Source organism: Mauremys reevesii, linkage group 10 (genome assembly GCF_016161935.1).
Source record: "Mauremys reevesii isolate NIE-2019 linkage group 10, ASM1616193v1, whole genome shotgun sequence".
NCBI classification, from domain to species: domain Eukaryota; kingdom Metazoa; phylum Chordata; order Testudines; family Geoemydidae; genus Mauremys; species Mauremys reevesii.
In genome coordinates this window covers 18,756,953-18,772,204 of record NC_052632.1, presented here as the reverse complement: position 1 = coordinate 18,772,204, position 15,252 = coordinate 18,756,953, and the positions used below count along the sequence as shown (strand labels likewise).

At 41.3% G+C, this 15,252-nt stretch overlaps 1 protein-coding gene across 4 annotated transcripts in view; it reads left to right on the top strand.

The window, feature by feature from the left end:
- The window catches only part of SPPL2A (signal peptide peptidase like 2A), a 51,080-nt gene extending 42,928 nt beyond the window's left edge, over window positions 1-8,152 (top strand). For all 4 annotated transcript variants that reach the window (XM_039492242.1, XM_039492240.1, XM_039492241.1 and 1 more), the window contains one exon: window positions 6,328-8,152. In XM_039492242.1, coding sequence (XP_039348176.1) covers window positions 6,328-6,359 — 32 coding nt within the window. In that variant the 3' untranslated portion in view covers window positions 6,360-8,152. The remainder of the gene's footprint in view (window positions 1-6,327) is intronic.
- Window positions 8,153-15,252: the final 7,100 nt, after the last annotated feature.

The window sequence follows — 15,252 nt, the reverse complement described above, 5'->3', positions numbered from 1 at the left end:
CCAGGTCAACATGAGAAACTTAAAATATTGGCTTCTGCAGCTAACTCAGTCGTCCCCACCTTCATTTTCCTGTTTGTTCATAATCTGGAAAAGAAAAACAAGCTTTCCTGCTTTTTCAGGTCCCAAGCAATTTCTCAATTTGGAATGAATTAGAATATTTTCTTCCTTTAGACTTTCTACACCGGCAGAAGCTACTGCTGTTAAAAGTGAGCTTATCACTTCAACAGTCTCTGAATCCAAGTGCTTAAGTGACTTCCACCACTTCACTGGTGTGACTTTCTTTAAAACATCATCAGCAAACATATTTCTTGAATGGTTCACTCTTAGCTCTGAAGTTTATTATATTTGGCATTATGGAGGGATGATTGCTGGATGTCCATGTCATAGCCAACTCCTCCTCTTCAGCAGTTAAGGTTTGACCCTGGTACCGAGTATTGAGAATATTTGCAAGAAAATGAACTGGAGATCGTGCTTGTCCCATTTTTAATTTTTTAATGCTGAGAACTTTGGCTGTGACAGTGCCATCTATTTTTTCATGATTTTGTTCACAAACTGTCATCAGATTAGGCTAGTTCTTGATATAGTGCTCAAAACACTCCACTACTGAGTTCCATGGCACGTCTTGTGGGAGAATTAGCTGGTTTCCTCTCACTTTTTTCAGAGCAGCTGCTGCAAAGTGGCTGTTGCGGAAGTATTTTGCAATTTCAACAACATTAGCCTTTATTTCTGGAACACTGCAGTCTTTGGCTAGGGGGTGCATCAAATGAGCACTGCAACCGTTTATTATTAGTTTGGGACTCTCTTCTAAATAATTTGTTCTCATCTTGGATACATTTGCAGCATTGTCTATGACCAAGCTGCGTACTAGACATTTGATTTTTTTTCACAGTTTGTTATAACTTTTACTGCCACTTCTTGTAAGTATTCTGCTGTGTGCGCATTTCCTGGTGTATCAATTGTTTCTGTAAGGAAGACATTCCCTTCTTCTGTTGTCATACAAGCACATACAACAGGATCATTGTGGACATTGCTCCACCCATCAAGACTCAGGTTAACAATTTCACCCTCTAGACCTTTTGCACACTGCTCAATTTCTCTTTCATACACTTTATCCAGCAGTTTGTCTGTGACATCTGCTCTGTTGGGTGGACTGTATCCTGGTCTTCATTAACATCGTTCAGTCATTAAATGTGGGTTTTCAATCATAAAAGGTAATAACTGGAGATATACCAATCTCCTAGAGCTGTAAGGGACCTTGAAAGGTCATTGAGTCCAGCCCCCTGCCTTCACTAGCAGGACCAATTTTTGCCCCAGATCCTTAAGTGGCCCCCTCAAGGATTGAACTCACAACCCTGGGTTTAGCAGGCCAGTGCTCAAACCACTGAGCTATCCCTCCCCCCGGAAAGGACAGTTTATTGCATAAACAAACCAGGCAATTTTTTTCATCAATTGCCTCTTTTTGTAATCTGCTGGTTCTTATTGCAAACATATCTGTGATTGTTTCTGGATGATGGAGATTTTTTTTTCTTTTTGCTACAGGGGATATACTGTGGCTATGTGATGTACATGATGTGACTGAGAGACTATCATTGGCAGATAATTCTGAAACTATAGAAAATGAAGGTGACCTTGAAAGTGGATAGTTTTCAGAATCCTGTATGTTGAGGATGGATTCTCCTAAACAAGTCAATGCAATTATTTAATTATTATTACCATACTGCTCATTTAGTATTACTCATTGCATTCACTGACACTTTCAACCACACTTCTCTAGTTACAAACTATAGAAATGATCCCTGAAAGCATTCAAGTAGCAATAATCACACCTCAGATTAACTTCATTGATTATGACACTGCCTACTTTAAAGGTGAAATTGTAAAAGGAAGATGTGCCTATTTCAGCTAATTTCTATTTTTATCACAACTGCATCTAAAATGATAGTACCATAGCGTAACAACTCTATTTTTTGCTCAAACATGAGAATTCAAGAATAGTCCAGAAGGAAGACAGGCAGTCCTTAAGAAAGAAGTATGAAATAAAAAAGTTTACCAACCTGAAGATCCTGCATGTTGAGACATGTTCCTTTCATCATCTTCAACGCAGCTTCCTCCTGAGAAGGAACACTTCTCATGATGTTGTTTCATTCGGGCAAAAAGGCCTTGCATTTCTTTGTTGCGCTGTTTGCATTTTGCACGCATGCCTGTCTTACCCACATGTAGAAGAACTTCATTAAAATATTCCCAAACTGGGTCTCTCTTATGGCCTGCTGCCATTAAAGGTTTTCCCTTCTAGTGAGAGAATGGTATGGTAGATCTCAAATCAATGAAGGCTACACTCAGAAAGACCTCAAGACTTCTGGAATATGCTGCTCAAACAATTTCACTTTTGTTTCTACTGCCTGTCCCTCCCTTCTCACATTTATCTCCAGACTTTTTCTCCTTGTCCAGATCTATTCCACCCCCAACAATCTTCTATTCATTGAACTTTTTGAAACTTTGCACTTTTAGAGAGAGGTAAGGGGTTGAGGTCTGTTGTTTCTCACCTCTATTTATTTATTTATTTATTTATTTATTATTTAATATTTTTGCTGTTAACAAGCATGTTATCTCTGGAGACACAAGTCCATAGTTTGAGAACTGCAAAACTAAGCATCTCTGATAGCATCTTCTAGACTGAGCACTGAGTCCCATTGAGTAGATAGAAAGATTAACCTAAATAATCTATACAGAAGCCCCGGAACCCCATAAAATTGGGTCCCTAATCCATGAACTATTGGAACTCATTTACAAAATTTTTCTTCATGAATATATTCTCATACTAGAGAATTAGAATTTGTAATCCCTATTCCATGATAAGATATCTTTGAGTTTTAATTAAGATAGGTTGTTTTCCTCAAACATTTTATCAAAAAAATCATTATTTTTTGTTTTTTGTTTATTTTTTTAAATCACTTATTTTTATCCATCGTGGTTGTGACCCTGGACTGTAACATCTTGGGTTAAGTATTTCATTGCCTGTTGTGGTAGAAATAGGAGCTTTGAGTCACTATAAATGGGAGAGTCTCCACTTTTCAGTGCTGGACTCAGCACTTGCCTCTGGCTTGAGAGGATCCTGAGATATTGGACCGTAAAGCTGTCACACTTAAATATGGAAAAGCTATATTAGGTAGCGTATGTATCTCAAATATATTTATCATTTGTTCAGGGCCGTCTCCAGGCACCAGTGAAGGAAGCAGGTGCCTGGGGCGGCACTCCGTCCGTTATTGGGGCGGCATGTCCAGGTCTGCGGCGCCAATTTGGTGGCGGGTCCTTCAGTCTCTCTCTTCCTCTTCGGCAGCACTTTGGTGGCACCTCAATCGCTCCGCTTGAGTCTTCGGCAGCAGGCCCTTCACTCTCTCTTTTCCTCTTTGACAGCACTTTGGTGGCAGCTCAATTGGGTTTTTCGTTTTTTTTCTTTGCCGCGTGGGGCGGCAAAAAAGCTGGAGCCAGCCCTGCATTTGTCTCTTTCTCCAGTGACTGCTCATTAGGGGACGCATGGTAACATCAGCACCCTTATTTACAGATTGGAGGAATTTGAAAAAGAACTGCAATAACTGTTGTTTAGCTAACCAAAACATTTCAAAAATAGTTTCTATAAAACAACTTACAAAATACATTGTCATGAGTAGTGCAGCCATCCTGAAAACATGAGGCAAAACATTTATGCCACATCATATGTATAGTATATAAGATATAATACAAGATCCTGAAATGGAGTTTATAGAACATTTATTCTGAAGAAATTAATTGCCTGTCATTTTAAGCAGTCTGCAATACTCCCATTCATTCTGTATCCTTCATTTGGCTCTTGGCAGATGTGAGGTGTGTATATATAGTAGCTGTGTCACTATTGTTAATATGTGCCTAATCCCAAACCTACTGATGTCATTGGAAAGGCTCCCATTGACTTCAGGGGATTTTGAATTGGTCCAATAATTAAAAAAATCCTACTAAACAGGCCAGTATTAAACAGTTAATAAGTTCTTTTCCAACTCAGTGTTGCATGTGTGATCTTGGGCTAACTGGGATAGAGGAGGATATGCACCGTTATCAGAGTGATGTGGTAGTGCTTCTGATGAGAGACTTTTAACATTTTTTTTCACCATTCTGAACATAGATTCCAATGCTTGATTTGTGTAGACACACCTGGGAGGGGTTTTGTTTTGGCTCTGGCTGATTTATCAGAACATTGGATTTTCCATCTGTAGAATCACAGAAAGCTCTTGATGTGTCTTTTCAGGTCAGATTGCAAAGATGAAATCCCGACTCTGTTGAAGTTGGTGAGAAATTTTCCACTGATTTCAGTGAGTCAGGGTTTCATCCCGAGTGTATGTATATGCATGTTACAGGTACAACTAAAAATGGAATTATACCTTTGTTATTCCTTGCTTATTATTTATTAATGGTAATTGGCAACAAAAAATCCAGCTTTGTTTTTAACATCCCAGTTTGAAAATTTCTTTCCATCACAAAACAGAAATCTGTGGATTTTGAATTAAATCAGTTAATTTTTTCCCCAGTACCTAAATACATAGGTGATCTTAATCAGTTACTCTAGGCTTGACAAATGTGAACCGTAGTTATGTTTATGTAATTGTTTTCTGTAGGTAAGAGATTTGTTTATTGTAAAGCTGAAGAATTGTACAAAGGATTCAAAAACAGGCAGCGGTTGGCTATGGAGGACAAGTAGTATGTAACTGGTATAGTTAGAATGGTAGAACAATGTAAGAACATAAGAAAGGGTATACTAGGCCAGACAAATGGTCCACCTAGCACAGTATCCTGTCTTCTGACAGAGGTCAGTGCCAGGTGCTTCAAAGGGAATGAACAGAACGGGCAGTCAAGTGATCCACCCTGCCATTCATTCCCAGCCTCTGGCAAACACTAGGGACACTCGGATTATGGTTTTCATCCCTGCCCATCCTGGCTAATAGCCATTAATGGATCTATCCTCCAGGAATTTATCCAGTTCTTTTTTGAACCCAGTTATAGTTTTGGCCTTCACAACATCCCCGGGCAAAGAGTTCCACGGGTTGACTGTGTGTTGTGTGAAGAAATACTTCCTTTTGTTTGTTTTAAACCTGCTGCCTGTTAATTTCATTGGATAACCCCTAGTTCTTTTGTTATGTGAAGGAGTAAATAACATTTACTTATTGACTTTCTCCACACCAATCACAATTGTACAGACCTATGTCATATTCCCCCTTAGTTATCTCTTTTCCAAGCTGAAAAGTCCCATTCTTTTTAATCTCTCCTCACAGGGAAGCTGTTCCATACCCCTAATAATTTTTGTTGCCCTTCTCCATACCTTTTTCAATTCCAATTTTTTTTTTTTTTGAGATGGGGTGACCAGATCTGCAGGCAGTATTCAAGATATTGGTGTACCCTGGATTTATAGAGAGGCATTATGATATTTTCTGTCTTATCTGTCCCTTTCCTAATGGTTCCAAATATTCTGTTAGCTTTTTTGACTGCCGCTGCACATTGAGTGGATGTTTTCAGACAACTATTCAAATAACTCCAAGATCTCTTTCTTAAGTGGTAACAGCTAATTCAGACCCCATCATTTTGTGTGTATATTTCAGATTGTTTCTCAGTGTGCATTACTTTGCATTTATCAACACTGAATTTCATCTGCTATTTTGTTGCCCAGTCACCCAATTTTGTGAGATCCCTTTGTAACTCTTTGCAGTCTGCTTTTGGACTTAACTATCATTAGTAATTTTGTATCGTCTGGAGCCTTTTTTAAAAATTGGTCTCACATTAGCTATCCTGCACTCATATGGTACAGAAGCTGATTTAAATGATAGGTTATATACCATAGTTGTAAATTGTATTTATTAGCAATGAAGCCAGAGTCCAACCTGCTCTTTAGAAAGGATTTTGCAAAGTTTAAATATTAAATAAGACACTTGAATTCTATTTCCAGTTCTTACAGTGACACTGTGACCTTGAACAAGTTGCTTCACCTCTCTGGTCTGCTTATACAACTGTTAATTTTTTTAATGGCTGTTTCCCTACCTCATAGAGGTGTTCAGAGGCTTTGAATTAATTTCTTATAGAGTGCTTTGAGATCCTTAGATGAAAAGCATTGTCATAGTGCAAAGTGTTAATTAATTAAAATAAGCTTGGATATTTCCTTTTCAGTCTTGTGTAGAGAATTTTCTCACTATATGCTGCTTAACTCCACGCTAATCCTTACTTAATTAAATTTCTCTTAACTAGATGAAAAGTTTGGACCAATGAGAAGTTTAGTATTTTAAAAAGAATAATCTTGTTTCTGCCTAGATGATGGAACATCTAGATTATACAGCGAATGAAGAAAGCACTACGACCGCCAATGAACAGTCTGGAGAACAATAACACCGAAGATTGTGATCTAAAATAGTGGTGGTCAGATTTTATACAAATAAACTTTAGAAAATTGACTGATTTAACATTTACACTAGAGTATTTCATGTTCCAAATGAAAATTGTCTTTTTTACACTTGCACATATTTTTATGGAAAGGGTACTATTAATTACATTATATTGAAGTGATTAAAATAGATTTGCTTTTTTAACAGACAATATATTTAGTAAAACTGTGCCTTATATCACTTTAAATAAAAGAATATTGTCTATGCAATTTTCTAAACGTGTTATATGCAATATATTTTTATACAAGTATATCTTGCCCCCATCTCCATCGGGTATAAAGTGACTTTCTGACTGATATTTGTTTAAAATTGGTTGGCTTGCACTACTAGGAATTAGAAGTTCCCTTCACAGGACTTCTCTCAAACTTCTGAATGCAGAGATTGTGTTCATTAGATTATAAAATAGTAGTGCAACTGTCTGATTTAGGTCTGTATATTTAAACTATATGGCATAAGCCATAAAGGTGGATATGGTGCAACTCAGCTTGCTTTTATTTTCTGCCCCACATTGGCCCGTCAGTCAGTCAGCAGTGAAAACAGAACTACAGTATATAATATAAACTAAACTTGATGCTGTGGTTGCGTTACCCAATTGCCTAGAAATCTATATACAGCCCCATAGTAGTTAACCATGCAAACTTCCACCTTCTTTTTTCCTATAATTTCTTTAATTAGAAAAAAAAAATCTCTGGAATTCTTGACTGCTTTGAATCTCTGGCCTGGCAACTTGCCCTAGAACCCCAGGCCTTGATCCTGCAACTGTGGACTTCAATGGGTGTAGGATCAGGCTCCTATAGAGGGACAAGAATCCTCTAGATTTGTACCCACCCAATCCTGAAGTTTGGAGAGGAAGTTTTAAGAGTTATTTGTAGTTGATACTATACATAATAAGTAAAAGTAGCCGTAATCCTTCCTAGGTTAGTTAAGGCCAAAGCATGTGTTTAATTTGTCACTTAATCTTAATTTCTGTCTTGTTTTATTGAAATGTTCTAAAAAAATTAAAAAGGAAAGTGAGCTAAATTATTAGTTCACATTTAGGAGAGTTTGATTTTGTTAACACTTGATTTTCTTTCGGAAACTGCAAATGGAGGAGATACCGAGGGATTAGGCCCATAATAAGATACAGCAGTTATGTTAACACTTTTTGACCAAAAAGGCTTGCAGAAGCCTACAATTGCAAGCCACTGAAGTTCACCCACTGCTGATTTCAGGTAGCCATTTAAATATGAAGCTTCTTCCTTTTTTGTAAGTGAATTAAGTTCTTACAGTAAGTGCCAGAGTGAGATCCCTGGAAACTGCAATTCAACAGCATACTCAACATGAGCAACGGCAATGCCGGCTTCCCAGGAACATCGCACTTAGTCTCCACAGCTCAGTCAATCATTGACCTTTCTGTAGAGACTGACGACAAGGATGCCAGCTGATGTGGGTGATTTAGCCACTTTATTTGGTTGTAACTGCACTGAAACTACCATGGCCATAAAACTGTTTTCAGATGGTGATGGTGGTCACTTCCTACTGTCCTGAGTTAAATATACCCAGGCTATATCAAGTTGAAATGCTGTCATATCCCATTATCGATTCTCTGAGCTATCCAATACCTCTTTAGTAGACTAGTTATTACAGTCAATTTCAGGCATTGGAAATACCTCAGTGCTTAATAGCGTTACAGTAAATGTTGAGGTAATCTGAAATCAGATTACAAAATTCTGTACAGAAAAATAGGGTAAGATGTCTTTTTACTTTACTTTCTATTTCTAGTGCAAACTGCTAAGTTGCTGTAATGAATGGAGTGGGAAGGAGAGAGAAGTATCTGAAAATTTCATAAGAAACTAAGATCAAAACTTGGTGTTTTGCTGTACTTTCAAACTTTAAAGGCTTCATAAACCCATGTAAAATTACCCTGTGTTTTTCCCTCTGGAGGAATCTCTATCTGATTTTATGTTGTTAAACTTCCAAACTATTTGATAACCAATCTAGTGTAAATTAAGGAGCTGTTTGGCAGCTTGTTCAACAATGTGTTCAGCAGCTTGCTGTGAGAGGTTTGTATCGCTCAAGGCCTAATTACTATTCTGTGAGGTTTCACACACCCGGGATGTAAACTAACAATTTTTTTTCTTTGAATGCTTGTGCTTGATTTAAGGAAAAAAATCAATAAGATTAAAGTTTGATGTACGTAAGTAGTTAGTGTCAACTACTGAAACTATTGTATGAATAGTTCAAGAGAACGCATATTTTCAATTTGTTTTAAGAAGTTTTGGTGGTTTAATACGTGGACTTTTTTTTTACACTAAGAGCCTTACTAGCATTACTTAATATAATATTGTGCTTTTAACTTTTTTCATTGTATGAATACTGACAACAGCCCTCTCCCGTGCAATTTTAAATGATCACATTAAGAATGTTTTTAATAAATTCTTTTAAAAAGTAATTTGAGTAATTGCTTTGTTCCTTGTGTCTTTTTAAAAGAAAACTAGTACTATTGACAATATTTTAATTCCTCCTTTTGCTTTCCTGAAATGTTATTGCTCTTGGACTACTGCACTCTAACCCCTTATTCTATACCTTGACAAATTTGAATATCCCACATTCAGTGGGTCTAGGCTTCTCCTCAGCTGCCCAACCAATTATTTTGATATTATCTGTTTGATTATCATTTGAAAAATAAGTGCAAATGTCTGATTATGGGAAGTTATCTACATTTTTATACTGCACTCCTCACCGTGACAAGCCATTTTGGTAGGTTACATAAGTAATATTTTCAAGGGTAGTTTTAGTGCTGACATTAGGTTCCCCATAATAAGCTCCAAAAAATGAGTTATTTTTTCCCATCCCCCTATTACATGGGTAAGACAGACATTTCTGGAAGAGGCAGGCCTGGGCATCAAAGCTGGGATACACATTTCCCCTAAGTTCAGCCATGTTCTGATACAGCTTCCGCTAGAGATAAAGGCCAGCTGCCCTTAGTTGAATGATTCAACTTTCTCAGATTTCAAGAACTCTGGCCTCTTTTGTCCCTCAGCCGATGGATGCCTCAAGGGCTTTCTGTTTCCACTTTGGGAAATATAAGTCCATTGTCTGTCTGTTTCAAGTGTCAGGAAGGCTTCCTGGTGGGGTAAAGCCTCCGTCCACTGTCATGATTAAGTGGTCACCTTTCCCACTTCCTAGTTTGATGGCTTTGTTTACCTTATGCAAATATACTTCCATTTTTTCTGACCTCTCCTTGCTAAGTTTACATTGGAGACACAGTCAAGCAGGTGGAACAATGTTCCTTTGTTTAGGACATGCTGGGTTTATGCATTGCTCGCTGACCATATTTCCAGCTCACATCTAATTCTTTATACACGAGACATACTTGCATTGTGCAATAATACCAATGACCAGTGTGTTATCAGTTTGCATGTGATACCTTACATGACACCTGTTAGATACAGATTATGCCAAGAGTGAGTTTGGGAAATGAGTATGTCAGGCCTGATGTGAGTTATGTTACGGTGTGCCCTCTGCCGGTTGGCATTTAGCAGCTCTGGGTCACAGGTACTGAACTCCTTTTTAAAAAAACAAAACCTATCTTCAGCAAGAACAAGAAAGAAAAAGCTTGGACAATGAAGGGGAGAGTATGTCCTGTATTAAAGACCATCCCTCCATTTTCAAGCAGAAGGCTCCACTGACACAATTTTAGGCAGCATGCCTCATGATGTCATAGTATGGTCCCAACGTAGCTTTTAATTACAACATACATAGATTGTCTAGTTCAGGTTATAGGTATACTAGAGTATAAAGATTTAGCAGATAAATTTACTAATTATAATTTGAAAAATCAAGGGAAAACTGGAATATTACCAGGAGACAGGAGAAAAGCAAATCATATCAATCTTAATTGAAAATAAACAAAATGATCCTGGCAGTTTCTGTCCTGAAAATAAGGGAACAAATATAGAGCGAGAAATCACTAAAACTTTGAAGAATAGACTTGTGATAAGGTAGCTAGTGTTTCACTATTATTTTTTTACTCAGAGCTCTGTCCAGGAGGAAGATGGCCAATAGATAAACAATATAAAATCCATAAATCAGGCCCATCAATCTAACCTGACCCAGGTAAGGATATATTACCCTCAAATCCCCTTGAATAGTTGACATATCTTCTTTGAAGGCTATGAATCATCTTCCTTAAGATGCGGTCATTCCAACAAAAGGGAAAAAAAATGAATAACACTCTGCTCTGCTGCCTAAAAAGGTACCTCAGCCTGTTACTCTTCATTTTTTAAACAGCAAGGGCTTTAAATAGGTGCTGCTGAAATGTACAGTTGCTTGATTCAAATCCATCTTGTCCTGGAAACCTGATCTTTCTGGGTTATAAGCTAAAAGTTTGACCTCTAAGATTTTTGTGACAGGAAAACTAGTCCTCTCCAATATTAAATACTTGTAGAGATGATGTAAATAACTCAAGTGGGTTTTTTAAATTATTACTGTCATCCTGCAATCCAGGAAAATTTACTAACCATCGTTATGAATGTGTGGAGGCCTTCTGCAGATGTTGTGTTTTGCATTAGACCAGTCTTCATTAGGGAACTGAGCTAAGCCTGAAGCATAGTTACTATTGATTTTCAACCCTCTGTTCCTTTAAGTGTTCAAAAGTCTGTGTTAAATCCATGGATTTTAATCTCCTTTCTGCTTATTGCGGTGTTAATGGCTTCTAACTTGAGTTCAATTCTGCTGCTGGCCATATGTAACTTTAGTGATATTTCTCCAGACTGAATTTCCAAAGCTTGTCTACACTTACCAGCGATCGATGCACGGCGATCAATGCATTGGCGGTCAACGTAGCGGGTCTAGTGAAGACCCGCTAAATCGACCAGAGCTCACTCTCCCGCCGACTCCTGTACTCTACCTGTACGAGAAGCACAAGGGGTAGGGTGACCATCCATCCCGTTTTTAACGGGACAGTCCTGTATTTAAGCCCTACTGCAGGTGTCCCGGCTTTTTTTGTAAAACGGGCAAATTGTCCTGTATTTTCCGCTCTTCCTGCTGGTCAGTCAGTGGTCAGTCAGCGCTGCCTCCGCCATGTCTTGTTTGTGGCTGGCGAGTGAGTACAGGCAGGCGGTAGCTTCAGGCCGGGTGGAGAGGCAGGAAGATGACACGTCAGGTAGGACGAGACCCATGTGTGAAGGGCTAGGGGTGTGTGTCACCCCTCGCCATGTGAAACCTTAAGCAGGGGTTATCAAGTGGGGTCTGCAAGTGCTTTCAGGGGGGTCACTGGGTGCCGATGCTGAAACCCAGAGCCTGAGCCCCAGCGCCCCCCATGGGGCTGCAACCCCGATCCCTGGCACCTTCCGCAGGGCTGAAGCTGGAGCTGCAGGAGAGGGAGGTTAAAACCCTGATTCCCAGCGCTCACTGCAGGGCTGAAGCCAGAGCCACAGGGGGGACTGAAGCCCTGATTCGTACCACCCGCCGCGGGGCTGAATGCCTGAACCCTGGCAACCTCCGTGAGGCCGAAGGCAGGAGCCGCGGGGCTGAATCTTGGATCTCTGGTGCTCTCCATGGGGCAGAAGCCCTCTGAGCCCATGGGCAGAGTTGGGGGGGGGGGCACCGGGAATGTTGCCACCCCAAACTGCAGTGCACATGAAGGAGTATCCCGGGCAGCTCCACACCCTGCACACCACCACCTCTCTCTGCCCTCGGGCCAGTTCAGAAGGCGGGAAGCTGCAGCCGGGCAGTGCAGGGCAACTGCTCCTCTGGCTAGTAACATGGAGCAGGCAGCCATGGTGTTCCCTCCTCTCCTGCTGGCTGCTCCTCAGCTCCCAGCCCTGTTTTCTCATGCAGCCGGTAAGAGCTGTAGGGATGGGGCTGGCAGAGCCCTCAGGGAACAGGGACTGCTCCCTGCACCCTGAGCTACCCCCTGCCTGCACACAGCCCCCAGCTGCCCTCTCCCTGCACCCTGAGCTGTTATCAAACTTTGAGCTGGACCCTCCCCACCCCCTTTGAGTTATAATTTTTGGTTCTTCGGGTGCTTGTTCACGTCCATTCCAATTAGGTGTACGTGCGTTGTGTGCACGAATGTTGGAAACTTTTTCCCTTAGCAGCTCCTGTTGGGACGGCAGGGGAGCCCCCAGATTGGCGCCCTAAAGGCGGTGTATTTAGTACCCTGCTGGCCTGACCCCCCTTCAGTTCCTTCTTACCGCTCTCTTGCTTGCAAGTCATCCCTTGGCAATTTAGTCTTTCTAGTCAGAGTTGTTCTTAGATAGTTTTTAGTTACAGGTGTCTGGGAGTTAGTTCCAGCACCAGCCTTGGGCTGTGGAGAATGCCGCAAGCCCAGGGGTTTAAAGCTTGCGCCACTTGCTGCAAGCCTTTGCCCACCAGCGACCCCCATGACTTGCTGTCTGGGAGAAGCACATCAAGCTGAGCACTGCAAAAGCTGCAAGGCTTTCAAGCCACGAAGAAAGAAAGACACTTTTGTCTTAAGCAGCTGCCCATGGAGGCCGCGTTGCAACCAGCTGACCCAGACCGCCCGGTACCGGGCCTGAGCTCCTCGGTGTTCCAGACTGAGGCTCAGCCCATACAGACACGGTTTGCAGCATGTTACCGCCTGTCCCGAGTGTGCGACTCGGCACTGCCCAGGCACTGTAAATCACAGGCACCGAGACAGGCTGACCAGCTGGCTTGAGCCCTGCTGACCCCTGCTCCCCAAAATAGAAGTCATACTACACCTATGCCTGAGTCCGTCCCTCCCTCCCACTCAGGCCCCTGAGGCCCCCCTTTCCTTGCTGGGCTCTGGAGATTTTTTGGGGGGGGGCTACTGCATCATTCTCATTGACTGCTGTTGAATACGAGCAATTTTACAAGGTGTCCCGTATTCTACGGTAAGTAGATTTAAGTACATCAACTTCAGCTACATTATTCACTTAGCTGAAATTGTGTAACTTAGATCAATCTCCCCCCGTAGTGTAGACAAGGCCATTATTATAGTCTCTCACTTTCTCAGTAGGTGACACATCCCCTCTGTGGTAACTCAGCTATAAATCTCAGAGGCTTCTGCTGCAAGCCTGTAGGCATAGGAGCTTTCTAGTCAGGTCATGAGCCATAAAAGTTAGTCAACAGCTGCTAATGTACTGTATAAATTACTTCACTTTTCCTTTTTGCTCCTTGTCAACACAAAATGTCCCAAGGGAACCAATTACATTTAGAAATAGTTTTATCCTTGTTTTGTTCCAATGAAGCACCATCAGCAGGTCAAGCCCAAATCCCCACAATAAATACACATCTGCCCAACTTGGGATGGGGAGGGATGTGTGACAGAGAGGAGTTTCCAGTTGCCTGAAAGCAATGAATTATATCAAACAATTCCTCAACCTCCACCACCACTGATCAGTCCACAAAGAATTTACATTCTATAGCAGCACAGAATAATTAATCCTGACACATCCAGAGATGAGCAAGAAAAATAATATAAAACAGCTACAACTCCTAAGGCACAGTCGTCTTCTTTTCTAGCTCAAATCACCTCTGGAGCTCCTTTTCACTCACCTAACTCCAAAACAACTTATTTTGTAATAGTTTATCCTTTCTTTGGACTTAATCCTCAATGAGGATAAATACTTCTGATAAATTAAAAGTGACAAGTTATACTGTGTGAAGAAAGCTTTCTGCTAATTTTTAATGACGTACTGAGGCACTGAACACCATGTTTAACTTCAAATAAACTCATGTAGCACATTTATTTTACTATGCAAACAACTGCTCTATTTTTTCATTAAACTTTTTTTTTTAAACAGAGAAATAATACTTTAATATGCTGTAGCAGATCTTCTACAAACCCTTACTCATGCATGTAGCCCTACTGGCTTCAAGGGCAAATTGAATAGCTAAGAATTTTCAAATCAGGCTCTATGTTAGTGCAGTGCAACGATGATATTTTTAAATGCACAAAAGACCGGGAATTCAAAGTTACAGTTCTTCTTCGAGTGATTGCTCATATCCATTCCAGTTAGGTGTGTGCGCGCCGCGTGCACTTTCGTCGGAAGACTTTTACCCTAGCAACCCCAGTGGGTCGGCTGAGCGCCCCCTGGAGTGGCGCCATAATAGCACCGCATATATACCTCAGCCGACCCACCCGACCCTCAGTTCCTTCTTACCGCCCGTGTCGGTCATTGGAACAGCGGAGTGCAGCTTGCCTGACCTCCGTTTCCCTAGCTTCCTCATAGTTTTTTCTGTAAAAAATTGTACATAGTTTCTATCTTAGTTTAAGTTTTCTTGTTTTTCATAGTTTAAAATCAGTTTAGTGTAGATAGTTAGCGGGTTAGGGGATTAGCCCCACCCGCACCCGGGACCGGAGTGTATGCCCGGCTCCCCGGGTTTCAAGCCGTGCTCGGCCTGCCGCAGGCCTATGCCTACAGGGGATCCTCATAGCTCCTGTTTAAAGTGCTTAGGAGAGTAGCACTTATCTACTAAGTGCCCAATTTGCAAAGCCTTTAAGCCTGGCACTAAGAGGGAAAGAGACATTAGGCTGAAACAGCTCCTAATGGAGGCAGCCTTAACCCCTCCGGCCGCGGCACCGCCAGCTGCACCGAAAGACTCTCGCAGCACCGCCACGGCGCCGGGCCACTCTGCGGTGCCACCAAAACCGTCATCGGCACCGAAACCGGCCCAGAGACGCTCTCTCTCGCCGAGGGCGAAGAAAGGAAAGGCCGCTGCCTCCACGGCACCGCCGGCTCCGAAGCCACAGAGTGTGCCCTGTCCGGATCGCCCGGCACCAAAACCTGCCGCGGCACCGGCTCCTCTGCCGCAGACGCTTCTG